General features: G+C 32.8%; 5 protein-coding genes across 6 annotated transcripts in view; 3 read left to right on the top strand and 2 right to left on the bottom strand.

Moving 5' to 3' along the window:
- Positions 1 to 436: 436 nt before the first annotated feature.
- LOC132702546 (uncharacterized) lies at positions 437 to 2,415 on the bottom strand. Of its 2 annotated transcripts, XM_060671254.1 has the most exons (3): positions 1,828 to 2,415; positions 879 to 1,557; positions 437 to 779 (listed from the first exon to the last, which is right to left on the bottom strand). In XM_060671254.1, exons 1-3 carry the CDS (start codon positions 2,009 to 2,011, stop codon positions 674 to 676), a joined length of 969 nt encoding a protein of 322 aa, XP_060527237.1. In that variant the 5' UTR covers positions 2,012 to 2,415; the 3' UTR covers positions 437 to 673. The 2 variants fall into 2 exon arrangements, with proteins under 2 accessions (XP_060527237.1, XP_060527228.1); XM_060671245.1 differs by having other exon boundaries at positions 437 to 1,557; positions 1,828 to 2,411.
- Positions 2,416 to 2,807: 392 nt separating this feature from the next.
- Positions 2,808 to 9,277, top strand: LOC132704786 (BOS complex subunit NCLN). The gene is made up of 7 exons (XM_060675034.1): positions 2,808 to 3,425; positions 3,513 to 3,700; positions 5,245 to 5,571; positions 6,828 to 7,037; positions 7,094 to 7,498; positions 8,826 to 9,046; positions 9,098 to 9,277. Exons 1-7 carry the CDS (start codon positions 3,260 to 3,262, stop codon positions 9,240 to 9,242), a joined length of 1,662 nt encoding a protein of 553 aa, XP_060531017.1. The 5' UTR covers positions 2,808 to 3,259; the 3' UTR covers positions 9,243 to 9,277.
- Positions 9,278 to 9,458: 181 nt separating this feature from the next.
- Positions 9,459 to 10,888, bottom strand: LOC132704792 (uncharacterized). The gene is made up of 2 exons (XM_060675047.1): positions 10,229 to 10,888; positions 9,459 to 9,596 (listed from the first exon to the last, which is right to left on the bottom strand). The coding sequence occupies exons 1-2, from the start codon at positions 10,754 to 10,756 to the stop codon at positions 9,483 to 9,485; spliced, it is 642 nt and encodes a 213-aa protein (XP_060531030.1). The 5' UTR covers positions 10,757 to 10,888; the 3' UTR covers positions 9,459 to 9,482.
- Positions 10,889 to 11,070: 182 nt separating this feature from the next.
- Positions 11,071 to 13,880, top strand: LOC132708075 (exosome component 10). The gene has a single exon (XM_060680184.1). It carries the CDS (start codon positions 11,117 to 11,119, stop codon positions 13,781 to 13,783), a length of 2,667 nt encoding a protein of 888 aa, XP_060536167.1. The 5' UTR covers positions 11,071 to 11,116; the 3' UTR covers positions 13,784 to 13,880.
- A 1,930-nt stretch (positions 13,881 to 15,810) lies between these two features.
- Positions 15,811 to 27,860, top strand: part of LOC132696266 (zinc finger protein 474-like) — a 47,146-nt gene continuing 35,096 nt past the window's right edge. Inside the window, exons 1-2 of the mRNA XM_060661009.1 lie at positions 15,811 to 15,987; positions 24,100 to 24,360. Coding sequence (XP_060516992.1) covers positions 24,122 to 24,360 — 239 coding nt within the window. The 5' untranslated portion in view covers positions 15,811 to 15,987; positions 24,100 to 24,121. The remainder of the gene's footprint in view (positions 15,988 to 24,099; positions 24,361 to 27,860) is intronic.

The raw sequence follows: 27,860 nt of genomic DNA, 5'->3' as shown, positions 1-27,860 counted from the left end.
GAAAACATTTTGATTTTAACGGTTTGATTCCGTTTTTTTAGGACTAGGCAACACTGACGTCGATGTAGATGTGCACAAAAACGTTGCCAATGTCTCCCAAAACACCACAAACCTAAAAAAACTAAGTATTTTCCTTCTCAGTTGTTCAAAATTTAATTTTTTAGGTTTCTATTCTAATGTTCCCATCATCTATTTAGAGGATATCTGTGGTATATCGTGTACAGTAAATCCGCAGGCTATCCATTCAGATATCCCTGGGATGTATTTTACGTTAGCATATATACGCTGACGTATATCCTAAGGATATCCTCCACATGTCCCGAGACTATATACTATATATATACTGGAGATATTGTGTGCTATCTGCTTTGGGAAACTAGTCTACTGCTAGCGGACAAATAATGCACAAAACGTGTTTTTGTAAACTTTAATTTATACATAACAATAATACAAACGGAAATTAATAAACGTCGCGTTCTAACAATAATCGCTTCAAGTATCGAACCGTTTCTGTTCTCAAGAATAGCAATAAAAAATTACAAAGGTAACTGAACTTGCATATTAAAGCGCACATGCGTGCGAGAAAACGGCTCGCAAGTGTTAACCACTTCGGATTAAATTTCACATCTGTTTTCGCCGTTAACTCCCTCTCGTTCAATTTAATTTAAATGCGTTACGCGTTACCATCTTTATTTCGACAAATGTAAAGCTTGGACAGGATCGTTTCTCTAAAGTGAGGAATCATATAGAAACAAATGACCCATCGAAAAGCACTTCCGCTGTAATGTAACATGCTTTGGTACGTATTTACGATATCGAAATAGTAATTATTTAGAATAAAAAATTGTCGAATGGTTACGGTCGTATTCAAGACGTACCTTTGCAACGATATAAACATGTAGACGATACTAAACAGGGCGCAGAATATCAGCAATTTCCTGATTTCTTCGAATTGTTTAGTTACGACGTTGTCGATGTCTTTCTGAGACGTTTTCGACAGTTTAAACAACAGTAACACTAAAGATGAAAATACGAGTGCGTAGGGCAGAACAAAACTAAACAACAGAATCAGAGAGTGCAAAATTGTCCCATACGAGTTTTCTACAACGACGCACGAAATCTTGTCACCGTCGTTTACGGTCGTCGAGAATAAAAAATAAGGAACGCTTATCGATAAACATATAAACCAAACGAAAATAAGGGGAAATATCACCGAAACGTCGTTCTTCCTTTTGCGATAATCTATGGTCAGTGTCCTATTGTTTTCATCTTTGGCAACTAGACATTCGTCGTCTTCTTTACCGGAGGTTAAGGGATTTTTGCAATTTTTCCGCGCTTCGAATTTGTGCAAATTCCAGAGCGATATTACATGGAAGTTGAGGCACACGATTAAATACGGCACCAACGTGTTTCCGAGTATTTCGGCTCCTTTGAACGCGACGCATCCGTGCGTCGAATATCTCCAAGTACAATGATACGATGACAGTATTTCTATCGCACCCACGAAGTATAGCAGGATGTCAGCGATGGAAATTTGGAGGATAATCGACATAAGGCCTAAAACGGAAAATATTAAACTGTTAATTTTAAATTATCCCTAAATCAAGTTCTGATTAATATCGCGTAAATAAAATACGTTTTTATTTTAGTTTTCACTTCACTTTCCAAACCAAAATAAAAATCTCACAGGTAGGTAGGTATAGTTACAGATTAGGCATTATGCTATATTAACGTAAAATCTCATAAGTGTACATTTATTTCTTGGAAAAAGGAAGCTCAGCCTGTGTGGTTTTTTTCAAAATATAAATTGAAAGTAACTTAACTTACCATTTCTTCCGCGCGCTATCAACAACAAACTTTGTACGAAATTCGTGAAACAACCGACCGAAAAGAACGCCAAATATACGTAAATTATCCACTGTTGGAAAACCGAAACACAAGCGTGTCCATATTTTTGTGTCACGTAATTGCTATCGTTTGAAAAATTACCCTGTTCTTGGGTTGTGTTCATCGCAATGGGAGAATGCTCATATCCCGCCTTTTTTTTTTTTCAGTCGATATTAATAATAGAAGACCGTGGACGTGCACCGAGTTGAAATCGCCCGAGCTACGCGCCGAATGACATCCAAAGAGACATTATTAAGAAAGGGAACGATATACGAAGATGTGTGTTTAAATATAGGGACCACTCTTTGTGTTATTTCATTGGTTTCTTTTGAATCTAAATAAGGGGAGCGTTAGATTATCCGTATTACACCGGTTGTCGAGTTTTTGCGATTACTTTCGAGACCTGCAACGTAGACGGGTCATTCAACCACAGTTTTCAAGATGTATTAATTTTTTCGAGAAAAATTGAAGAGACATTAATTTTAATCTTTTTAAACTTACTAATGTTAATTCTTTTTGAACGCCATGAATGCTGTCTTGTATTAGCGTCCCATATTATTCCCTATCTAAACTCTGCTATACGGGGTGTCTAACAATCATAATGAAATTTGCATTTCCGAAGTGTGTCAAATGGAAACAACAACAACAACAAACAACGATTTTACAAAATTGCCGATAAATTTTTAAATCTCAAGAAAGCTAGAATTATCAAGAAGTGAAATGACAAACAATATGTCATTAAGATGCCAAACTTAAATCCACTATGTCCAAAAGTATCAAATTAAAGTCGATTTAACTATGAGCTGCTGCTTTGAACGTCGTACCTAGAAACACAATTTTTTCGATACAGAGTTCTCCTTAAGTGGCTAGCAAGCGATCCAATAAGACTCGAAATCAATACACTCTGTATACATACAAAGCATATTTATGATCCGTGCGTGGATTTTCCACAAAGCGCATGGGAAAACCCAAAGAAATTCTATCGCAACGGTATGTACTTTCGATTTGTGCATTACAAATTCATCCAAATGCCATCCAAATAAAAAAGCAGCACGCAAAAAATTGAACAACACGTGAGATCCGAAATTATCAAATCGTTGATGGATTCACCGATACATTCAATCGTCGTCGAAAAACAGCAGTTCAAAAAACTTCGTAAATAAAGTAACTGTTGGGTAATTAGCTTTTCAATTTATTGGTGAAAACTTAAAAAAACCCCTTTCAAAGTTTCATTAGTGTTCTGTTATCGAGCACATGATTGACATTTTTTTTTTCTATGATCCACTTAACCTATTCGTGAGATGTCCAACCTTAAAATTCGTTTTTAAATTCAATTAAGTTTAGTCGCATCGTTTGCCAAATTTCCGTTAACATGTTATTCCAAGAAGTCGAAGAGTTATTGAAGGGTTACCTACCCTATTATATTTTGATATTTCTGCCCATATTTATAATAATTTCGCCCGCAAGCCCCGTTTCTGCAACACACGAGTTCCCTGTCCATAGAATGCAACATTACGATCTGCACGGGGTGCCGTATGGTAAGTTTTGTCATTTTACTATCAAATATAGAGTTCGCAGTTAGTGGTAATAATCGGGATAGTTTTAATAGAGTAATTTATTTCCAGGAAGCAGAGCAGCGGCTGTTAATTTTGAGGCGCGGGCCGCAACAACTTGGACCTCGTCGAGGCATTGTGTGGTCGCAAAACTATTGGACATTTCAGTTGAGATGTTTAGAAATATAAGATCTAAAGCAGGTGCCCTAGTTTTAGTGCTGCCTCAAAATATTACGAAATTATCTCAGGATGAAAAACAGGTGAGTTAATACACGATCGCGCAGAGTGGGTCAGAATTAGTTTCTTCTATTTACTTTAGATAACAATAATTACCTATTTGTGTTTACATTTTGTGACTTCTCATATTTTGGTGAATAGATAAAAATAAAATTAAATAATCTTTATTGCATGAAAAACAAAACTGTGACAAGCAAGGGTTGGAAGTACCCCACGTTTATTTTAATAAGCACAGCTCAACAAAATTTAACTTAAAAAATCTGTATGATCACAACCACAAAATAATATTTCACCTAAACAGGTACAAAAAAGGTTCATAAATTACACATATCACTTGTTTTTACCTTGTCCTTTTTTATAATTATTGCTCCCTGGTATTAATTCAACTGAGGTCTAATTACATTACTTACATGGGTGGACAATTTTGAGTTTATATGATTGCCTCTAACTCTGCTTTTTATTTCGGCTTATATCATATATATAGGATTTTAATGACAGTAATAAGGTGGTATTCTAAGGAGTATATTACCTGATTTTCTCATAACAGTGTCTATGTCATCGATGTTATCATACAATCTTGTTTTAAAATTTCAACTAGTATCCTCAAACTACCCCATTTTTGCTGCTTATCATTGGTACTTTTATAGCTAAAGCATTATCATAAACTATTACGCTGCCTGGTGGAATATTTGGAAGAGAATTTTTTTAACCAACTTTCAAAAAGTGTTCTCATGGTAGTCTAATCAGCGGTCTAGTGTTTTTTGCTTTACCTATTAGAACAGGACACCAATATGAACCAATTTGAAGATTTTCAATCTTGTACCCACAAGTGTTTTTGAGGCAGCAGGAAGAATGCTTACTGGTCTCAGTTCATTCAAGCTTCAGGGCATTTTAAATGGGTGCAAATTTTAAAGATATATTTATAATACTAACTTGTGGCTTTAAATAATTTACAGCACTCCAACAGCGTTACTTTTGATACTATTGACAGATGCCAAAATATCTTCCTTAGATACTAAGCTAAAGTAAAATGGCTTCCATTCATCATTTGAGCCAAGTAAACAGTCAATTACCTCAGGGTGAACGTTTATGCATGATATATTATCAAAAAATTTATAAATAGTTATTAGTTACTAATGACTATTAATTATCCATTCTTCATTTGACCCAAGGAAGCAGTCCATAACCTCAGAGTAAATATTTATGGGAGGTTTATTATCAAAAAATATATAAATTGTTAATTGCTATTAATTATTAAAGTTACTAGACTCTTTAGGATGAACGTCCCATTTAGAGATGCCGTTCCATAATTGCTTACTTTCATTTCTAACAAAGCATGTTTTATCTCATTGGAGAAATACACCTTATTTTCAGATTTGGATACAAAGACAACATAACTTTTTAATTGAAGATGGTTACTACAAGTCTTTAATGGCTTTATTTATCGAAAGCCTTGTGTTTTAGCTCCAACATTTTTTCAATAGATAGTAAAAAGTAGATGTCAAGAATAATAAACAAACTTGAGTGACTATTTCTGTAGACACATTTTTAATAACCCTTCCTTCAGCAACTCCTGCATTTGGAGTATAAAATGCTTCACGAACAAGAGACGCCTATACCCGTATATTTCGTTCCGTGGAATCAAAAAATTGAAGAAGTAGTTGACGAGTTAGCGTCTATCGATACAAGCGACACGAAAAAAACAGCAGCTGAAGCATTAATCACCACTGTAGCTGCAAACGGATACCAAGTTGTTATAACTGCTGGTAACTCGAACCCCAAAAGTGACGTGAAGATCGCTAGCTTCCATGGACACTTGCCTGGCTATAGACCGGAGGGCAAAGTGCCGACCATCGCAATAGTAACACATTACGATAGTTTCGGAGTAGCTCCTGTAAGTATTTATTTTTAAGTGTCATTATTTTTTGGGCAATCATTACCTTCCCCAGCGACTATATCTTATGCTAGTGTGGAGTTAACATGCGCATAATGAAACTAACCAAAAATAAACTATCTATTTACAGAATTTCTTAATTTCCACAACATTTGTACTTATTCATTTTGTTAGTAACTGATTTGATATGACCTTCACAACATAGGTTAAAAACTTAGCGCAAGAAAAATTTTACACTACTTGCTCTCTAATGAACTGTTTTTATGACCGCTACCTATAGTACACCCTTTCAACACACCCGTTTCGGAATGGAATGCATGGAATTCCAACTATAAGACGGACCCCTCATTCCAAATTTTTTTAAAATGATTAAATATATATAATCTGAATTGAATAGAATAGACTCTATAAAGTAGTCATTAAACCTATCAGATACAGTGGTGAGGTTAGTTATTGGATTGTAAAATTCATGTTGAACACGTTTAGGATATGTTTAATTTCATTGTTAATTATTTTATTATTCTTTATAATGTTCCACAATTTCATTAATTAACCATGAAGTTTTTCTAACTCTTTGAAACCTTCAAAAAACTCTTGACCAAATTTCGTCGAACCATCTTTTAAAGTAGAGCTTTAATATCCATCTTAATCTTAAATCAATAATACTTTGTCTCGCAGTTTATGAAATGTTTCACAATATAGAAAGATTTTTTAATTAAGAACGTTTTTATTAATAATTTGAAAGTCTTGAATGCTATTTTATTATTATTGAAAGCAATAGACGCGGTAAACCAAAGGGACATTCAAAATTCTTTTCAGGGGTTCTCTTGTTTTTTTAGAAGAGTGGATAAATTAGTTGTCCCAAACACTAATTAGCTGGTCAAGTCTATTTTTAAACTGATTAATAGAGGTTCTTAGTAGTTTGCCACATTTTTCTTTAGAAGCCTTTTTGTTATCGCCTCTCAGGGGAATATTCTCAAAAAAATTGGATATGTTAACATTGTATTTGTAATGACCACTAATAATTTTGAATGGCTCTTTTTGATGCAAAATAGTTAAGGCTTATATGGGTACTACTTAAAATGTTTGGTGTGTTGCATAATAACCTAAATGTTCTTTTATATAAACTAAGCAATCTAATATGTATTTGACGAGTATTGTTAAAACTCCCAGATGTTTTTATAATTTGTAGATTAAAGTTGAACATATCTTTTTTATTTTTTGATTATATAATCATAATTATTACATTTTTGTAGGACCTCTCCTTTGGAGCCGATTCCAATAGTTCTGGAGTGATCATTATGCTAGAGCTGATGAGATTGTTTTCCGCTCTATATGCCGACCAAAAGACTAGAGGAAAGTTCAACATCCTGTTCGTATTAACGGGAGGAGGCAAAATTAATTTCCAAGGGACGAAAAAGTGGTTAGAAGATCAGCTGGATTCTACAGAGATTTCAGTAATCCAGGTGCGTGTAGATCTTTGTAGAATGTATAACGATTTTGCGGCATTTTTACGTTTTAGGATACCGCGTATGTATTATGTCTCGACACTTTAGCAACGGCAGATACAATTTACATGCACGTCTCGAAACCTCCCAAGGAGGGTACTCCCTCGTCTTTGTTCTTTAAAAACTTAAAGTCTGCTGCGGAGAGAGGCGAGGAGGTCAGCGTGGAGGGGGTACATAAAAAAATCAATTTGGCCGATGATATTTTGGCGTGGGAACACGAAAGGTTTAGTATAAGGAGGTTGCCCGCTTTTACGCTATCTTCCCTGAAGAATCACAAGGATTCGTGGAAGTCCACAATATTAGATACCAAAGAAGTACTAGACATGGACCAATTAGTGAAGAATACCAAAGTTATTGCAGACGCGATAGGGAATTATGTATATAATTTCACCGAGGGGAGTGTATTCGGAGGCAATTTTGTGAGTTTTCTTTGTCAATATTTGATTCATGGGGGAGAATCTGGAAGGTTCGTCGATCGTTACTAAACATTGTTTTTGGAACTACCAACTATTATTCTATGTATTGTCAGACTTATTATTTAGGTTGCTGAGCTTTTGGCTATTACTGATATCTAGTTTTCAAATCTCATTTCTTCCGTTTATCGGAACTTTCAGCTTGTGGTTATCCTAAATCCTAAGGTTCCCCTTTGGGTTTAAGTTTAAGAAACAGGAGAATGATTCTATCACATTTTTTCCTTATTCTCGTTTTTACAGGGTTGTGGAACATTCCTAAACATCGTCACTAATTTTTATTTTATGTATTTTTTGGACATATGTATATGCTATGCTTTTGGTTTTTACAGCTAGGAACAATTGTTTTCATTTAAATTCCGTTATTTCCTAGCTTTAGTAGTTTGTATGCTTCTGCTTAGTTTTCTAATTTTGCCTATGTAGGGAAAAACTTACCACCAAATTAATTTTGCAATAAGGTTACATACTGCACCATGAGCAGAATAGCAGGTAATACAGTATTTCAAATACCTGATTTTTCTAGACTGAGCTGTAAATGTAGAGATGATTTGTGTCTTCGCTGTGGAACTTGAACAAATAGTTCTATTTTAGCAATCTAATGTTTGCTGCTTCTCTGTTATGTCAAAATGACAACGAATTTTCATTTAATATTTCATGATGAGGATACCTCTTTATCTAGCTCTAATGTTTTGCAACAAATTTTACAATTTTAACAATACCTTGTAGATATACCAGGTTACTAAAAAGTATCAGAATGCTTAAATGTCTCCAAAACTGCCAAATCTAGAATGATAAAATCCAATACTTGGTGGTTTTTTGAACATACACAATTCAAAAATAATAACAGTTAATAAAAATATTGTTGACGTTTTTAGACATAGAAAACTTTAGAATGGTATCAGTGAAAGGTTACTAGTGTTATAATTTTTGACTTCTGCAGGTTTTTAAAATTTTGGAGATATTTAAGTGTTCTGGTACTTGTTACTAACTCTGGGTTGCTTAGTGGATGTAAAAGAACATTTAAGTTTAACACCCGTGCGAATGAAAATATAAACCCTGAATTTCTGATTGGAGAAATCTAGGTACAATAAGCTACCAAATTATAAGTTTTTTTATACAAAGAGATAAAGTATATTGGTCGCACATACTACTGTGTATTTTGACCAATTTAAATGTGAGTAATGGATACTAGGATAGCTTTAAATTAATTAAAAAACTATGACCTTAATTTTTTATTTATTTAATCTTTTTAGAAAAACTGTCTTTGTAATTTTAGGATGTGAGTAAAGACTTTATGGAAGCATGGCTCGAATATTTATCTAGTCGACCTCGATCGACTCAACTATTATCCTCGAAATCCAACGCGTTGCTGACTTCATTGCAGCAAAGCTTCAACGCGCATTTAAGCGACGTAAAAGTGACATACTCGATTCCAGATAAAAGAGATCCGGACTACCAATTTTACGGATCAACTCAGGGAGTCATGAATATATACAGGTTAGTTTTTTTAATTTAACTTCAAATAGATTGCATTGCTACTGCTTCCAGTGTTAAACCAGCAATATTTGATCTCGTCCTGAGCATAGTGATAGCTCTGTACCTCGGACTAGTCTATTTAGCAATAGAAAATTTTCCTTACTTCTACATCTATGTGTGTGGACTAGCAGCCAAGAAGAAAAATAAATCTAATTGACAAAACCTGCATTACCTTCAGCAATATTTCATTTAGGTCTATAAATAATTTAAGGTTAGTGCGGTAGTGAGTTGTCATAAGCAATGCCCGTGAGATGGCGCTTTTTGTTGTAATCTATCTTTATTGTATATTTTTCCTTTTATTGGTAAATAAATTATTAATAAGTAAACTTAATATAATTGTCTGAAACAAATAAATATAATCAAAACTTACATTCCTTGCGTGAATATGCTGACTAAACTAAGTTACAATGTTGCTAGTTTTTTTATTGTAAAGTTCTTCGACTATATTTAACTGTTCTTCAAAGTCACTTCCGGCCACTGTGGGATCAAGAGTTTTTATAATCTGGCACATCTAAAACAAATCAATTATACAACATAATAGAATAGGAAAAAAGTTTTAATAGAAAATGTCTGCTTTTCAATAATACTTGTCTATTATAGAAAAAAAAGTTTTATTTAAAAGTATCTGCTACTCAACTAAACCTGTCTGATCTAGAAATTCTAGAAAATCATAGAATAAAGGAAAAAAGTTTCCAATGAGCCAATCTGTAGAAAATAAAAAAAAAACAAAGAAAAGTTTCATTAAAAAGTAATTGGTTCTCAACAATACATTTCTAATGAAAAAATGAATTATAGAAAACAATAAAAGGATAGAAAAAAACTTTCTGATGAACAAATCAATTACAGAAAATTATTATATTATACTATATTATAATTTATTATATAACATAAATATAGAAAATCATAGAATTGATCAAGAAATCAATTATAGAAATCAATAGAATAAAAAAAATGTTATACAATTATAGAAAATAATGGAATAGACAAATTTTTATTAAAAAATATCTGCTTCTCAACACTACCTGTCTGAAGAACAAATTAATTATAGAGAAAAATAAAAAACAAAGTTTTTTAATGAACACACTAATTACAATAAATAAATAAAAACAGTTTTATTCTAAAATATCTGATTTTCAACTTTACCTGTCTGATGAAAGGGTTAAATACAGGTTTGGGATAATTTTCAATCAGCATTATTAACAGCTGTTTTAGGTTATCCCATCTTCTTTCAAACAAGCTGTTAACTATGGCCTTTCTTAAAAAATATAAGGACAGCAAGTGTGACTCCCTATAGTTATTACCATGCATGTGTGAAACACATTCCTTTAATTTCAAGATATTTGGATTTGATTCCTTGAAGTCTAAAGTGGATTTCAATTTTTCTAAAGAACTCGGCGACATTCTTGGAAGCAAACATCTTTTTTTTCTCTCTTGGTACTGTAACCTCATTGACAGGGGCACATCATCTTCTGAGTAGTAATTGTTTTCTTCCGTATCAATATCTAGTTTCCTTTTCTGCTGACTAACCAATAGTTTTATGTTCCTTTCTTTCATCTGTTTTACAATTTTCTTTCTTAGAATCCGAGGCGTCACTTCAATTTCTTCAGTTTTCTGCAAAGTTTCCTTATCTACTTTTTTCCTCTTCCGAATCCCTCTTGATTCCTGAGGCATATTGGACAGCAGATGCCTGTACACTTACTGTCTTCAATGATTGTAGGAAAGATATTAACTTGTAGCACTGTTACTATTACACATTTTCCAATACTTTATGAAATAGTATTTTGAAGGTTATCTACTTCTTATTTTGTGACTATGGGAAAATCGTGTACCCCAATAGTGTGTACACCCAATTTTAAAGTTGTTCTTCCTCTGGCCAAATTTACCAATATCATTCGGTCAAATTTGGAAGGTTATACTATTGGAAAACATTAACCCTTAGTCTATGATCGATGATCCGTGTCACACTAGTTTTCTATTCAGTGATTTTATCACATTTTTTGTTAAAGGTTAAGTGGAAAACAAAACTATAAAATGTTGGCCAACGATAATTCGTTAGCCAGTGAAAACCAAGAGGAAATCGTTGAAAATAAGTCCGTAGATGACTTTCTAAGGGAGGGATATCAAATTGTTCAAAAAACTTTAAAACTGTCAAATGCATTACCAAGTGGTAAAAAGTTTAATATTTATATGGTAGACTCCAATAAAGCCATTTTACAAACAGTCAGCGATAACCTCTTAAGTTCTATGAATTTAGTATTAAGGAAAAACGATATCAAAGGGAGCATGCGAAATAATATAATAGACAAGAAATCTGAATTGTTAATTGAGGCATGCGATGTTATTCTTGAGAGAGTCACAGAAAACATTGATGAACAAAATGGAATAAAGAAGAATAATGTAGAGCCCACAGTATTTCAAACTGTCAGCGTGCAGGTGCCAATTAATGGATCATGGAATCAATTCACTAGGCCTGTGGTTTCATCAAGTTCTACTCTTTCCTCACCTCACACGATACTGCCAGGCCCTACTCAGACTATCCGATTGGTTACGGCAGAGAGTATAGTGAAACCACAAAAATTTTTCAAAGATAAAATTGATAATAGCAGAGAAAAGCCCTGGGAACCAAGAATTAAGGAAAAACCAAATTCAATTAAACCACTAGCGATATTTTTAGAAGAAACTGCAAATGGACAGGAGTATTCACATCCTTATGAATGTGAACTAGACAAGTTTTCACCCTCAGATGATCAATTAGGAAAAAGTCATGTGATTAAACCTAAATTATTAAGAGATACACCATTAGTCGAAATTACACAGGAGGAACAGTTAAAAGATTTAATTGAAGATCTTCAGAATTCCAAGGAAATCGGTGTTGATCTAGAACACCACTCATACAGGACTTTTATGGGTATAACATGTCTTCTTCAAATATCTACTTTGGAAAAAGATTATTTAATAGACACCTTGGTACTGAGAGATAAGTTATTTGTTTTAAATGAAGTTTTCACCAATCCAAAAATTACAAAAATATTTCATGGAGCTCAACATGATATTCAATGGTTGCAAAGAGATTTGTCCCTTTATGTCGTTAACATGTTTGATACTTATTTCGCTGCCAAACAGCTCGAGTATCCTGGCTTGTCTTTAGCTTATTTAATGCAGAAATTTTGCAACTTTGCACCCAACAAGCAATTTCAATTGGCCGATTGGAGGTTACGTCCTTTACCTGATGAGTTGAAATCATATGCCAGAGAAGATACTCATTATCTAATTTACATCTACCAAAAACTGAAAAATGAGCTGTTAGATAGGGCCAATGGCCAAGATAACCTATTGAAATCTGTGATACAGATGAGTACCGATCTGTGCAAAACCCGGTACCTCAAGCCCATTTTTAATGAGGAGAGTTATTTAAACCTTTATCGGCTTTGCAGCAGGATGTTCCACAACAGACAGTTGTTTGCTCTGCAAGAGTTGTACAGGTGGCGAGATGAAGTGTCACGTGAAGAAGACGAAAGTGTCGGTTATGTTTTACCAAACAATATGTTACTGGAAATCTCTGAACGATTGCCTAGAGAAATGCAAGGGATTCTTGCCTGTTGTAACCCTACTCCGCCACTGGTAAAAGCCAATCTACTGCGGTTGCATAAAATCATGTTGAAAGCTCTGGAGCAACCCGTCGAGTTACCCATTTTAAAGGAAGATACTCGCTCTAGAGGGATGACAACAAACTTGTCCAAATTTAATATAAATAATCCACTACATTGTCCTCACGACTTGACAAATAAAGGAGAAGTTTGCGATAATTTGCCTACTCTTCTAGGAGGAGACAAACTCGATCTAGTTAGTATAATTGGGCCCCAAATCGAGCAAGAATTATCCATTTACTCTCTGTTTAATACTTCAGAAGATTCAAATAGCACTGCCAGGAATAGATTCAAAGGAGTGCTAAACTTTTTAAGTCCTTACAAGAGGTACAAAATGATTAAGCCTTTTATACAGGCGAAGGAACAGAAAGTTATTGAGGAAAATGCTAAAAATGTGACAGCATCTGCTCACGAGCGGCAGAAATTAAGCGAAAACGACAATAGAACAGATAATGAGAGAATTGAAAGTATAAGAAATCACTTTTTAGAACTTTCAAATAAGACTCTTGAAAAAGTTCCAGCAAGTGAAAATAAAAAAAAAAGGAAACGAACCCAAGAAGATTCAAGTGCTTTGAAAAAAAGGCTTCAGGAAAATGCGGGATCTGACGCAAACACACAGAAACCATTCGAGTCGAAGGGTCGTAAACGAAAGTCACAAGGTGATGCAGGAGATAATTCAAAGGGGAATAAAAAGAAAAGAATAAGAAAGACACAAAAGCAGGCGGAGAATGAGACACAGAATGAAGAAAAATCAGTTGGAGATGATAATTCATCCGCCACAGATCAAGTTACAAGCGGTAAAAATTCTAGAAAGGCACAGAAAAGAAAACAGTATTGGCAAAACCGTAAAAAGGGTGCAAGAAGAAACGTCAAACGTCAAGATAGCGCGAACCAACAGCAGTTTAGTCCTTACGATTATTCTATGGTCGATTTCAGGCAATTCCAAGGGGGCGCCAGGGGAATCGAACAACCGAAAGCCTTTAAGAGCAAATTTAAATCCAAAGGAAAGAAAAGAAATTCCGGAAATCCAAATTCGAAAAAGAAAAACTAATATACAAAGTTGTGTTAATTCTGTTTACTATTTATACATCTATAGACGTTTGGAAAATCTAAAATAAATCGTATATATTGTTTTCTCTGTCATTTCTCTCTCTCTACAAACTTTTGGGAGCATTAAGGAAATAGTGGACTCTGAAGTTTTGTTGATAAAACTCATCTGCGACTAAAAATCTTCAAGGTACCGGAAGTTTTTCTTCTGCGCTTCGCATGTCGAAAATTTGTGTTCATTTTGTCTCTCAGGGATTTCACACGGCTCAAAACTTCTATTTGACATTCATAAAAACTGTTTAAACTCCTCTTGATTTCTATATTGTGGCCATGGCCTGACCGAGCAATCATGCTCTTAATAATTTTTTACTAATTTTACGTATTTACGTATTCAGTAGATGGGAAAATTTTCATTGACCTCCAACTGCACAATGTTGATAAAACTACTACTTTTATTCGATTTAACAAGGAAATGATACATAGTAGCGGTGATTATATAAAAATTTCCATTTCATGTTTCATTAAAAACTTCAATATCTTCAATCCAAAAAATTTCGAAATAATTTGAAAAGATGCAGTAATAAAATTTACATCTTGTTAGTTTTTCTATTTTACTTTTGAACTTAACGCATGGACCGAACTTAATGATTTTATAAATGAAATCAAATTTTCAAAAATGTTGTTTGTGAGATACTTTTGACTCAGCAAAAATTCAAAGGAGTTTTTTAGTGGTAATGTTTTATATAATTATTGTAACAACGTAAGAACAATAGAAATATTATATACCAAAGCAATGTGTTTATTTTAGGTGCATCAATTGTTGGCACATCAAAATTATCATGAAAACAGGTTCACGCGATTTTACTGTGACAGATAAAACAAAATCAAATTCTTAAAGTTAATAGAAAAAATATTGCAATTTACCGATTAAAATTGCAAATGAATGAAAAATAAAAATGGTAAATGCTCAACCAAAAAAATTAAATTTGTCAATTTTTAAAATAATAGAAAAAAAATTTTCATTCTGAAAACCCAAAATAAACTTAAACTGAAAGAATTGAAAGCAGAACCAATGGAAAGAAGGAATACGATCTAATAAATGAAAATAATTAATGAATATCTATCAATGCGATAAAGATCTATGGTTTTGCTATCTACTAAATAGGTAAACTGCACAATTATCAATTTCTTTTTGTAATTATTGTATAGTTCTAATACAAATCGAGGCTTAAATATTTCAACTAATATGAATAAATATTGTTCCATAGTTATATAGTTACTAGATATAGATGGCACTGTCTATGCTGATAATACAGGAACTTATGCAACTATGATTTTTTTTGAGAAGGTCGATTCAACATGCGCATGCGTGAGATTTAAAATCTCGTTTTTAACCAATGACCTGGCGACATTCAACAACCAACATGGCCGCTGACAGATCCCCATTTATTTTAAAAGTGTGTTGAGATCGCAGTTTATAAAGAAAATGGTGCAGCAGGTGAAATGTAGAGACATGCACATGGGCCAGTAAGTGAGGTTGAGTCAGAAAAACAACAATTAAGTGACATATTAAGATGTCAAAAAATGTGTATCATTTCCAGTGTATAGCCGGTATGTTTTGTTAATGATTTCTTGGATTTATTGTCAGTGTAAAAGTAGTATAAGTAATGTATTGATTATTGCGAACGTCAGACCAAACAATATATTGAAATAGGTATCTATAACACCATGCATCATGCCGTAATACGAGGCTACACAAAATTCTAAGTGTTTTAATTTATTTAGAAATTAAAAAAGTGTTCTAAAATATCTAGAAACACAAGATTTTCAATTTTAGCAAACATTAACACGCTGCGTTTTTTAATTTGCAAAATTTCATCTTTTAACCTTGCCTCCATTTAAAGCTTGTCCCCAACATACGTTTTATTTGTTCTGTTACAATACGACGGCACAAAAATTTCAAAGCTTTTCTTTCGGTACGCATATATAAATCGAGAGCGTGATTCAATCGATTTTCAACTCGCGTTCAATGGCAACGGAAGCGTAGGATTAGAAACTTTCCATATATAGGGAAACAAGTCTGGAAATCGGTCGGAGTTTTAGTCTGAAATTGGCCGGTCCGTAGTGTTACTGTCGTGTGGTGCGAAATATAACTCGTCGACGTTCTCATATTCAGACGGCAAGAAACTGAAGATACGTACGCAACTGGTGAGTTAACGAGAACTATTATTAATTATGGAACTTATCGATGATTATGTTTTCAAAAATTTCCATTAAAACAAATTTTAAAAATATTTTATGTCAACTATTTTCCATTTCTTTGACACCCAATATATGCCAAAACTCAACATTTTTTTAATAATTTCTTGCGTATAAGTTATCAATTTATATTTCACCACCCACCTGCGATAACTACAGGTTAAAAAAAAACGTTGAACACGAAACTTCTCGCCTGCCATCCAACATTGATGTCACCTATTATACAAGGTGTAACAAAAAGTTATTCCAAAAATGTGTGTGTTGTAAACTGAACAATTCGTCGTCGAGCAAAATAACTTTTACATTCCTGTTTTAGTTTAATTACCTTTTCCCTTGATTTTTTTATATTTCATTTTTTTGAAGTGTCAAATTTAAAAAATATTTTCAACGTCCTACAACAAACACTTTTTCCATTTTTCTCTTCATTTACTAGGAAAAAAAATGTATAAGTAGACCGCGCTAGGTCAATTAAATACATCTCGGATTGGGAGCTTCTGGAACAGTTTTACTATTTAATATTATTCACATGTAATATTATCATTTTAGATTGCTGTATGCTGTATATATTTTGGGAAGTGTTCACAAACACGATAAATACAATGTTATCTTAATAATAAATCGTAGTAGTAAAATAAGAGAATAATTTCACACAATAATTAGATTAGACTGTTTTAATTTTATCAACATTTGACTGAAAAAAGTGGCATCTAGTTATGACCACCCTGTACAACTACACTTATTTATGTGTAAACCGGTAGATAAAAATTGTGTTTATTTTTATTTTACACCTCTATCAATCTCGAAAACATTCATTTAAAAAAAAATCAAAAATTCATATTATCTGCTAAACTAAACATTTAAAACAATATAGTAGTAATTATAGTGAACGGCGGCTTATTCTTTACTTAGGACGGTAAACTATACAGACGCATTTATTTTTGCAAATTTTGAATGAAGCTTTTCATTCTCAACTCCAATTAATCAATATTCAAACTATTAAAAATATCTTTTAATGGTTTAAAAGCAGAGCGTTTTAAAACAAATGCAGAAAACTTCTTTGTTTAAAATAAAGGGTGGTTTGTTATATAAACTTTGGGTCAAAAACAAACCGTTAGTTAGGCAAGTTTCCAAGGAATTTTAAAGAAGTGACAGCAGCCCTGTAGATTTTTTTTGTCTAATTTTTTTTTGTCTCGTTTGTCTCGGTATTAGGAAAAAATGCAGGAGACAACACTTTCTGAATAAAACTTAAAATACAAAAAATATATTTACCGAACCCATTTGAATTGTTTGTAGAAATCGAAAACTAAATATTTTCAAAAACAAAAACAAATGTCAGGCCTCTCTTAAAAATTATTTTTTAATTGATTTGTCGTTTTCACAGATCTTTAAAAAGATGTTTTTTTGGAAAGCTATATTTTTTTAATTTAACTCGTTCTTTGTTCTCATATTTTGAACTTAAAAAGTTTCGAACCTTTACACACAAATCTAATCATATATCTAAAATTGTTCGTATTTGCGGTTTTTTGGAAAATAAATTGAACTATACGTCGCACACTATTTCCTGGTCCTGAAACAATTAATGTTTAAGTTATATATTACATACTACCTGACAATAAATAGCTGTTTAATATTTTGGCCTAAAATTGTTTTGAACACATTTTGGTTTACTTTAGTTCGAGAACCATTTTTTACTACCATTCATTGTCTCGTTTAGCTCGGTGAGTATTACAAAAAAATTACAGGAGGCCAAATGTAAAATAATAAAAATAAAATAAAAAATACAAAATAACCGTTAGTTTTTGGGTACATTTTCGCAAAATAACACGAATACATGCACTGGCTGATATGACCGTCATAACTGGCAAGCGTCAAAATTCAAGGCGTGGGAAATATCTCCGAAAACATCCGATTGCTCCCAAACCCGTGCGGTAAAATCCCAGAAATGTCCGAAGTGGCTCGGAATCGTGGGAAACGAAACTGACGTGGTAAAGTGACGCTTCGCGCACGCTAGATCGGTGTGTAATTATTCACTTTACAGACGGGAGTACAAGAAATATATTTTTTACATCGTTGCAGTTTTTTTTCTTAAATACAGTTAAAAATTTAAAAAAAGCGCTACTATTTTATTGTTCTATCTATTTTCGTTTTTAAGATAAAAAATAAAAATCCCCTTAAGTTTTTCGCATTTGTTTTAAAACACCCTGCGTATTATTAAAAATAATGTTTTTGTGATCCTGTTCTAGTAGTATTTCTAGACATAACGTTTTCTTACTCATTGTAAAAGTCTATTAGAAATTACTTAATTTAAGCTGAACGGCTTTTATTTTTTGTAAATCCTAATGTTTAAGAGTAATCCATTCCTCCCAGAATGGAGGAATAAACATTGTACAGGGTAAGTCAACGACAGAGTTAAGTCCATTATCTCATTTATTCCAAAAGTTATGAGAAAATTGTAATTACAAAAGTTGTAAAGATTGTTGGGCTCCACAATTCAAAATTATTTCGAAATATACAGGGTGGCTCAGTGATAAATAAAACATGCATTTTTTAAATGGGACAATATGTTTATAAATAAATACTTTTTCTAATATTTTAATTTTAGTTTTCACTTTTGCTAAAACATTTCGATAGCACCATTATTTTTGAGAATCCCATTTTGGTGGTGTTAGTGGTGTGAAGTCACATGATCGAGAGGGCCGTCCAATGAATCCACCTCTACCGATCCATTTCCGTGGGTAATGATTATTTATTCTCGAATTTCTAGATGGTAATGCGGAGGAGTGTTATGAACTTCTTGAAGAAGTTGAGGTAAATTATTCTGCAAAAAGTTTAAATATCTAACCCGTTAAGTGGTTCGCCAAAGAAATATGGTCCAATATCATTAAAGTTTTTATTTTAGTTTTGCAATTCCCGTGCCCAGGATGGATTAACCATTACAGCGAAAAGTAGCTTGATCGGAAAAGATCGGCCTCTATAACCTCATTTATAACGATGCAGAAGATCGCCTTTTCTCAAAATCACGCTTCTTGGTGTAGTTCCATATGAAAGGGGTGATATTTGTGTTTTCAAGTGATGCGGATGTATCACACATCACATCACTGACTGGATGTAAAATTTCCAATTCTCTTTCCTCATTGGTAGCATTCCGGTTTACCACTTTCTGTCACTAGCGTCAAACCGTTACATTGAACAGCTTATCTAGTTGGTTTTGGTTGGCTTTGTAAAGCCTTTCTGCGAACAAAGTATTTTGAAGGTTGGCAACAATCTCGGCGAACCTTTGACGATCCTGGGCAGTTCTAAATAGTGAGTGAGTATCCATACCTGTCCAATCTCCTATGTTCTTTAGCCATGAATGCCATTATCAATTTGAGGATCTCTTATCTACTTCCACGCATTATGTGACCGAAATAGGCTGTCTTTCGTTTTCTAACTATGTGCACCAACTATCTTTCGCACTGGGCTCGCCGCAACACCTCTTGGTATCCACATCTCAAACGATTATATTTTATTAATGGTGTTAACCTTTAAAGACCATGCTTCACTGCCATAAAACAAAACTGACTGTACGTAACACTTCATAAATCGGTGTCCAGGCCTCAGGCTTAGGGTGGAATTACACAGAAATGGCCGCATCAGGTTGTCGCTGAAACAGGTCCACAGATATTTGAATTTTTCTGCCACTTCTATTCGTTTCCTATATATTCTGAGTGGCTCTGACGATTTTAATGTTATTAGTATTTTTGTTGTTGTTGGTGTTTATTTTACGACCTCCGACTGGCCTATCCGATATTACCGCGGTATCATCAGTGTATGAACTTGTTCAGCATATTTATGATAAACTAGATATCGGAGAGACAGTAATCGGAGTTTTTTTCGATTTATCGCGCGCCTTTGACTCCTTAACCCTCAGTATAATGGCAAAGAAGCTGGAATGCTTGGGAATCAGGGGGCCTATCAATGATTGGATCATATCGTATATGAATCATAGGAAAATAAGTGTCAAAATAAATGGAACGTATTCAGACCTTTATAGCGTCAGCCTGGGCACGCCTCAGGGGGGAACTTTGGGTCCATTATTATTTCTTTTATATGTGAACGATTTGCCGGAATTTCTCAAAAGTGACTGTCGTGTCTTTATGAACGCGGACGATACGTCCGTCTTTGTCTCTGGAAGAGATGCAGAAATGCTGATGGATGATGTATCTCTTGTTGTCTCACAGTTTAATAACTTCTGTAGGCAAAATCATTTGATCGTGAATGTAGAAAAGACAGTCGTGGTTGAGTTTACTGGTCAGTACATTAAACCTTTAGCTGGCTTATCGATCAGTTTTGCTGGTTCGCCATTGGAAATAAATCAGACCACGAAGTTTCTTGGTTCTTATATTGATAGCTCCTTGAGATGGGACCGGGACATTGACAATGTCTGCAATAAACTAAATAAAACCTTTTTCGCAATATTAACAATTAAAGATTCATTTCTTGAGAAGGCACTAATAGCTTTTTACTACGCGTCAGCTTACTCTTCCATTTCACACAATATTGTCAACTGGGGACAAGCGAATGATGCTGAGAGAGTGTTTATACAGCAAAAAAGAATACTTAGGCTGATTTTTAAACTTCCTCCGAGGCAATCATGCAAAGAGACATTTCAACAGCTCAAAATATTAACAATGCCTTGTATATACCTATTTAAAATACTTTTGATCACACATAAAAATAAATATTCACATAGGAAGCATACTGATATCCACAGTTACAATACTCGCAATAGAGAACATCTGCTGAAGCCAAAACTCAACCATATGTTTTATAAAAAATCACTAAGTTACGCGGGACCATATTATTATAATTTGCTGTCTCCAAGCTTAAAAAATTTATCTATAAATCAATTTAAAAAACACATCAAGAGGCTCCTGACGGCCAATGCTTTCTACAGCCTGAAAGAATTTGAAGCGTACCTGAGAGCATCGTAAATAACGTCAAAAGTTTACCGAGATTTTTCTAATGTATACTCTCTTTTATTTTAAATTACATTAACTTGATGTCATGTTTGTTATATAAATATATACTCGTATTCGTTCTATACATTACTTAAGATTATGATATACATTGTTTTTACAATGAAACTTGTAATTTATTATTTGTATTTATTGACGAAACATCCATTGTATCACCTGGTTTTGTGAATAAATAATCTATCTATCTATCTATCTATCTATCTATCTATTTAAGATTTGCACCGCTCATCTTAATCCCCTTATGTCTTAATGCCTTAATGTCTTTTATTGCTTCTTCAAAAATGCGTCCGGAGTATATATTAAATAGCATTGGGGATAAAATACACCCCTGGTTCGTTTGTTATGTTGTTACATTTCACTGCAGCTGTTTGATCCTAATACAAACTTTTGATGATTGCAATATCGTTTTTATCTATCCCCTTCATATGATCTACCCAGTCGAATGCCTTCTCATAATCTGTAAAGCAAATTTTGTTGGTTTCTACGCTTCTGGAATAACTCATTCAGCCCAAACAGTGCACGAAATCCAAACTGGCTGATATCATCTTGTTCGCATTTTCTGAATATTCCTGAATGAATGATTTAAAGGAACAGTCGAGGAGATAACTCATCAAGCTTATAAACTCATATTCATCGCATCTTTTTGCTCTTGCTCTTTTCGGAATCGGAATAAATTCCGATCTCAGCCATTCCTGAGGAATCACGCCGGTGGAATAGATTTCGTTAAAAAGCCGAACCAATCTTCTTCTAAAAGTTTTAATAACTTTATATGAATTTGATCTGGTCCAGGGAATTTTACACTTTTGCTGTTTTTAATTGCTCTCAGGACTTCTCGTATTAATACTTTAGGAGAGCTCTCCAGGTCTCTGGTCTATGAAGTCTTTCCAGGGTCTCTTAAGGTCTTCGAAATGATCGTTCCTTCTTTCCAGTAGCTCAATTTCTTAGCATTTCTCAATCATCGATTGTTGAAAATGAATAAGAACTAAAAGTTCAGATTTTCACGGAATTATATATTTTGACATGACAATGGTTTCGACAACACCGTGTCTTTATCAAATGTAAGATTTACAAACTACCTGCTACTATATATACCGAAAAATTACCATAAACCCTTAATTAATGTTGTTGTGAGAATTTAAGTTCAATGAAGGAGACATATTTAAATCTAATTGATCGTTAAGCAATACATTTGAATGTCTCATTTTGTTAATCTCCATGGTTTCCAATAAATGTAATTTTCTACTTTTTGTGGCTGTATGTAAAATATCAAAATTATCGTCAAAAATGTGTTTTTCTGGGTTTAAGTGTGTAGCATAATTAGAATCTAGACTATTGTTTTTAATCGCTCTTTGATGTTCGTTAATGCAAATTAGATTTTTCCATTTATCATAAACCTTCACACACGGACACAGTCATACATAACAGCCCAAATCACCCTTATGCACACACACACACTTCTTTATGCACAGAGTTCTTAATACGCCACTCTCACCAGAAAATTACAACAAAGAACTTAAATCATTAAACAAATTGCAGTGAACAACGGCTACAATCCGTCTATTATAGATAAAATTATAAATAAAAAACAAATCCAGACAACAGTAAGCTCTATTTATCCGAAACCTAATACAGAACACGAACAGTTTAAAACAGTTATAGGAGAAGCTAGTGAAAAAGTTTCAAAACATTTGTCAAAATGTGGTTTAAAAATAGCTTTCAGAACTAACAACACAATAGGAAAATTTTTTAAAAAACAATAAAACGAAATGTCCAAAATCTCAAAAATCGGGTGTCTACAGGTTGAAATGCGGATCTTGTCCTAAAATTTATATTGGATAAACAGGTAGATCCTTCAAGAAATGCATTAACGAACATAAAAGAGCGTTTAAAAACAATAGTCTAGATTCTAATTATGCCACACACTTAAATCCAGAAAAACACATTTTTGATGACAATTTTTATATTTTACATGCAGCCACAAAAAGTAGAAAATTAAATTTATTGGAAGCCATGGAGATTAACATTCAAATGTATTGCTTAACGATCAATTAGATTTAAATACCTCTCCTTTATTGAACTTAAACTCTCACAACAACATGAATTAAGGTTTTATGGTCATTTTTCGGTATATATAGTGGTAGGAAGTTTGTAAATGTTACATTTGATAAAGACACGGCGTTGTCGAAACAATTGTCATGTCAAAATATATAATTTCCTGAAAATCTGAACTTTTATTTCTTATTTATTTTGATAAATGGATTTTCATCAAGTAAAAGCCACCTCAGTTCAATCATCGATTGTTCTTTGACCCTTCCAACTTTCCTTTTTGTTAACCGTCTCTGTACCTCTGTGAGTTTTTGTTTTTGTTTTCGTACTTCCTTCTTTTTTCCATCATTTGCACTATTTGGTCCTTTACCCAAATATTCCCAGTATATAAATCATATCAATTAATGCGGTTTTAGGAAGATCCATAAATTGTTTTTTTTTTTAGAAAATTTGACAATGTCATTTTGTCACGTCTATTTAAGGAATTGGAGAGTTTTCAATATATTCGTTTATTTTGAACACCCCGCAGCATCTAATTCAAATTCCATTGCACATATCTTTTACGTCATCGAATAACGCTTTCAAATATGAGTTATCTAAATTTTAAAATAATGGCGATATGGTAATTTTTTTTGTGGGAACTTGTATTTTTTAAGAAAAATTAAAATATTACAAAAACTATTAGGTTTAAGTATGTATAAGAAAGTTGTAGAGTTTTAAAAGGAATTCAAAAGAAATTTTAAAAATAGGGTGTTCCATTTAAAACATCTTTTGTTTTATTCGTCACGCTTTTTTAAGCTACCCTGTATACTTCAAAATAATTTGAAATTGTGCATCCTAATAATTTTTTTAACAATGGCCTAATTTGAAAACACCAAGTTTTGCATTTAAAAAGTTGATTAACCTGAAAATATAAAATAAGACCTACGTCCAATTCATGGAATATTTTCAATTATCCCGTAACAACTATTGAACTATCAGTCATTGTCTGTTTCAGGGGTATCCGCAAAGTCTTAAAGATGACGAAAAATAGAAGCTTGAAACTATTTACGAAAACGTGGCCGATAAGACGTGATAAAAAATCTGAAGAAGAAATCGGTAGACCCTTGACGGCCACTTTGGACAGGCCCGCCGTCTTAGACATAAGGTTCATGGCAAAAATTGACATGAGCCTCGTGAGAAAAGAATTCCTTAACATAACGAATTTGTGCCGTCTGCCGTTGACCGTTAAGAAGAAGAACGCCGATCGTCCATCCAGGTAAACGATTAAAAACATTAACAATTCAATTAATTTTGTGTTTTACTTATCCTCGTGAGGTGTTTTTTCTAACGGAAAACCGAAAGTCGTTTTAAAAGAAAAACTTTATTTTTTTAAATTACAAAAATTAGTAGTTTACCGTAAAAGCGTATTCAACTGACTATCAAATAAGCAAAACAACAGTTTTATTTGATTAAAACCTGACGCGGCAAAAAAAAACTAAGAATCTTTTTGTGTAATAATTTAAACTAGTGAGTAGTGCGTTTATGTTTGTGTTAATTGTATTTCTGTAAAAAAAAAACTTGGACAAAACAGTGTTTTTGAGCTTCAACAAATGCTTCAGTACTTGAGTGGCGAGAACTGAGAAAAACAGTATTTTTACCCTTAAACAAAGACTTAAAAGTTTTGTGTTCGTGCTGCTTATTAGTGGTGTGATTAGTTAGGAGGTAAGCTCAAAATATTACACATAATAATATAGGTAAAGGTAAGAAATACATTTCTTTTACCTTTTTCAGTGGGATAAGTTACATAAAAAAATAGTTAGGTATGCCTGGAACGAGATGTGCGATGTATGGGTGCAATAACACCTATTTTGATGAAAAAGCAAGTTCTCGAAACTGCAGTTTTCATCGCTTTCCCAAGGGAAAGATCTAGTATCCCGAACTATTCGTAACGAGTGGATAGTTTTATGTAGAAGAGAGGACAAACTTAATCCAGATGGAAGCTATATCTGCTCAGTTCATTTTACTGAAAAAAAAAGAGACTTACAAAATGAGTTATTAGGTCTTTTTTTTGTCTTCAGTAATACATTAAATTCACCACAAAATTTAAATTTTAGGTTTACCTTTAAAAAAGATTCTAAAAAAACTGCTGTTTCCACTCTATTATTATTATTTAACCAGAAGCCACCAACACAAGCAGGATTATCTAGATCAAAAAAACTTCATTCCAAAAATGCCAAAACAGAAGCTCAGCAGGTATTGTTTGAGCTTTTAGCAACAATATCGAATGCCACAAGTGAAATTCTAGAGAAAAATCCATCTCCAGAACCCATACCAGAACACAGGCCAGAACCCATCTTCGAACCCCAAATAATAAATTATAAAGCTAAGTGTGATACCCGCAAAAAAAAGGTAATATGGTACAATTGTAAAATAAAGATTTAAGTATATGTAGTAATATGTATTTTTTATATTATGTACATACGAGGGTACATATAAATATATATTATTATTTACTTACCACCTATAAATAGTTGTTATGTATGCCTAATATATTATTTGTTTTGTTTTTATGCCTATTTTTTTTTGGTTTTTAGTATGTTCTTTAATATATCCAAAAATAGGGATTTCTAGTTTATAAGTATTTGTTGATTTTTGTATATTTAAAATGGTAGAATGCCGTAAAACACAAAGTTTTACAAGTAAATCGTTTTATTCGCTAGTTTTATGTATTTATATGTAACAATATTTAATTAATATATGTATTTCAAGATAATACATATAAGCCAAACTTGATTGTAATAGTATTATTTTTACCCTACCTACCCTACGCTACTTTCCAATAATTATTAAATAAGAACTAAAACGATTTAATGTTGACATTAAATGACAATAACCAACCAACCAAAAACCACAAATGTACACCGTGTGTCAAATAATTTGAACCACTATAGGATCTGGAAATCAATAGGAGATATCAAAAAACGTTTCGTACAAAAGTTTCTTGGACTCTCCTGAAGATTTAAAATATTATAATTCTGTTCATACAGGGTGTCCCAAAGGTATCCCCTACATCAACTTTGTTAATTTAAATGAAACACTTTCTTAAGAAATTCCTATTCGAAATTTGCATAGTTTAAGCAGAAATCGAGGTAATCGGTGTTTTTTTTTTCATATTTTGATTGTGTTGTGACGCGACTGGTTCACGTATGACCACAGTCTAAGGAGATGATGCACTACCCAATCAGTTTGACAGATGCGCCTCAGCTTATACAGGCTGTCCCAAATAAGTGGTGCCGTGTTGGCCAATTCAATTAACAAAATCTCAAGATTTTCAAACGGAACGCCCCATATTTTCTTTCAGATATCAATTCCAGGAGAAAAAATAAAGTTTAAGATTTAAATTTTTCTTACGTTTTGAGATATTCGAGGTTTAAGATAAAGATAATTCTTGTTGAATATTAGGTTTTTTTTTAAATAGCAAAGACATGATCCTACTTTTACAGATATAATACTCGAGATATACGAATAATACCTATTACCAATAATACAGATTTAATAAAACTTCAGAATTCATGTTTAAAGAAATATTTAATGGTTTTTGGTTGATTGAAAATACCGAATAACAAAATAAAGTAATTAACGTTTATAGGCAAACTAACCAAGGTAACAAATTTGAATAAATAAATGTATAAAAAAAAGTTAACTAAAAAGGGTTTGTTAATTCAGTCCATAAAATGCTCGTTTCATCTGGCATCAAAACAATAAATAAATATCTCAATATTTAAAAACGTGGTTGCCTATGACATCAAAATCTTTTTTTCGACGCATTAAGGTATAAACTAACTTTGACATTCTGTTTGTTTTTGTTGTTTTTTATATTTCTCTTTAAAAAGTTCAGAGTTGTCAAGTTTTTTGTTAGTATATGTGAATATACCAATATATGAATTTTAAATTAGTAGTTTTTTGGTTAACCTGTAAACTTTAATTATTTATTTTTGTTATTAGGTATTTTCAATTGAGTTAGGTAATTAACTATTAAATATTTCTTTACATATGAATTCTGAAGTTTTACTAAATCTGTTAAAGTGTGCAGTATAGAGTTGATTGTTCTATTTTTAGCAATAGGTTTTATTCTTATATCTGGATTATTATGTATTTGCTTATTAAAAAATACCAAATATTACCAACAAGTGACCTAATGTGGGCAGCTTTAAATTTATACGGGGGTTATCTTAAACCTCGAATATTTAAAAAAGTAAGTAAAATTTAAATATAAGATGAATTACAAACTTACCTTGTTTTTTGTCCTAGAATTGATATCCGACTAAAAATATAGGGTGCTGCGTTTGAAAATCTGGGGGACACCCTGTTTAAACTGAGGCGTATCTGTCAAACTTATTGAGTGGCGCATCATCTCCTTAGTCTGTGGTTAAATTTTCGTTGCAATTCCTGGATACAATTTTATATAGGGTATGAAAAAAAAACACATAACCTCAATTTCTGCCTAAACAATGCAAAATTAGAACAAGAATTTCTTATGAAAGTGATTTTTATTTCAACCAATGATTCCAAAAATGTCGATATATACAGGGTGTTCCATTTAAAATAACAAAGTTTTTGTCGGAAGGGACACTTTTGGACATCTTGTATCAACGAAATTATAATATTTTAAATCCTCAGGAGAGTCCAAGAAACTTTTGTACGAACCTTTTTTTCGTATCTCCTATGGGTTTCCAGATCGTATAGTGGGTCGTTTTATTTGGCACACGATGTACA

The sequence above is a fragment of the Cylas formicarius genome, unplaced genomic scaffold (genome assembly GCF_029955315.1).
Source record: "Cylas formicarius isolate icCylForm1 unplaced genomic scaffold, icCylForm1.1 PGA_scaffold_10__41_contigs__length_53128322, whole genome shotgun sequence".
Lineage (NCBI taxonomy): Eukaryota > Metazoa > Arthropoda > Insecta > Coleoptera > Brentidae > Cylas > Cylas formicarius.
This window is presented reverse-complemented; position numbering and strand designations above follow the sequence as displayed.

What these genes read in the sequence shown, in the direction of transcription:
- LOC132702546 (XM_060671245.1), bottom strand. Translation starts at nt 2,011, where the DNA reads ATGAACACAACCCAAGAACAGGGTAATTTTTCAAACGATAGCAATTAC. An exon ending in GATAGCGCGCGGAAGAAATG is followed by an intron (nt 1,558 to 1,827) that starts GTAAGTTAAGTT and finishes TTTCCGTTTTAG; the next exon opens with GCCTTATGTCGATTATCCTC.
- LOC132704786 (XM_060675034.1), top strand. Translation starts at nt 3,260, where the DNA reads ATGTTATTCCAAGAAGTCGAAGAGTTATTGAAGGGTTACCTACCCTAT. An exon ending in TATCTCAGGATGAAAAACAG is followed by an intron (nt 3,701 to 5,244) that starts GTGAGTTAATAC and finishes CCCTTCCTTCAG; the next exon opens with CAACTCCTGCATTTGGAGTA. An exon ending in GTGTATTCGGAGGCAATTTT is followed by an intron (nt 7,499 to 8,825) that starts GTGAGTTTTCTT and finishes TTGTAATTTTAG; the next exon opens with GATGTGAGTAAAGACTTTAT.
- LOC132704792 (XM_060675047.1), bottom strand. Translation starts at nt 10,756, where the DNA reads ATGCCTCAGGAATCAAGAGGGATTCGGAAGAGGAAAAAAGTAGATAAG. An exon ending in TTAACCCTTTCATCAGACAG is followed by an intron (nt 9,597 to 10,228) that starts GTAAAGTTGAAA and finishes GATTTGTTTTAG; the next exon opens with ATGTGCCAGATTATAAAAAC.
- LOC132708075 (XM_060680184.1), top strand. Translation starts at nt 11,117, where the DNA reads ATGTTGGCCAACGATAATTCGTTAGCCAGTGAAAACCAAGAGGAAATC.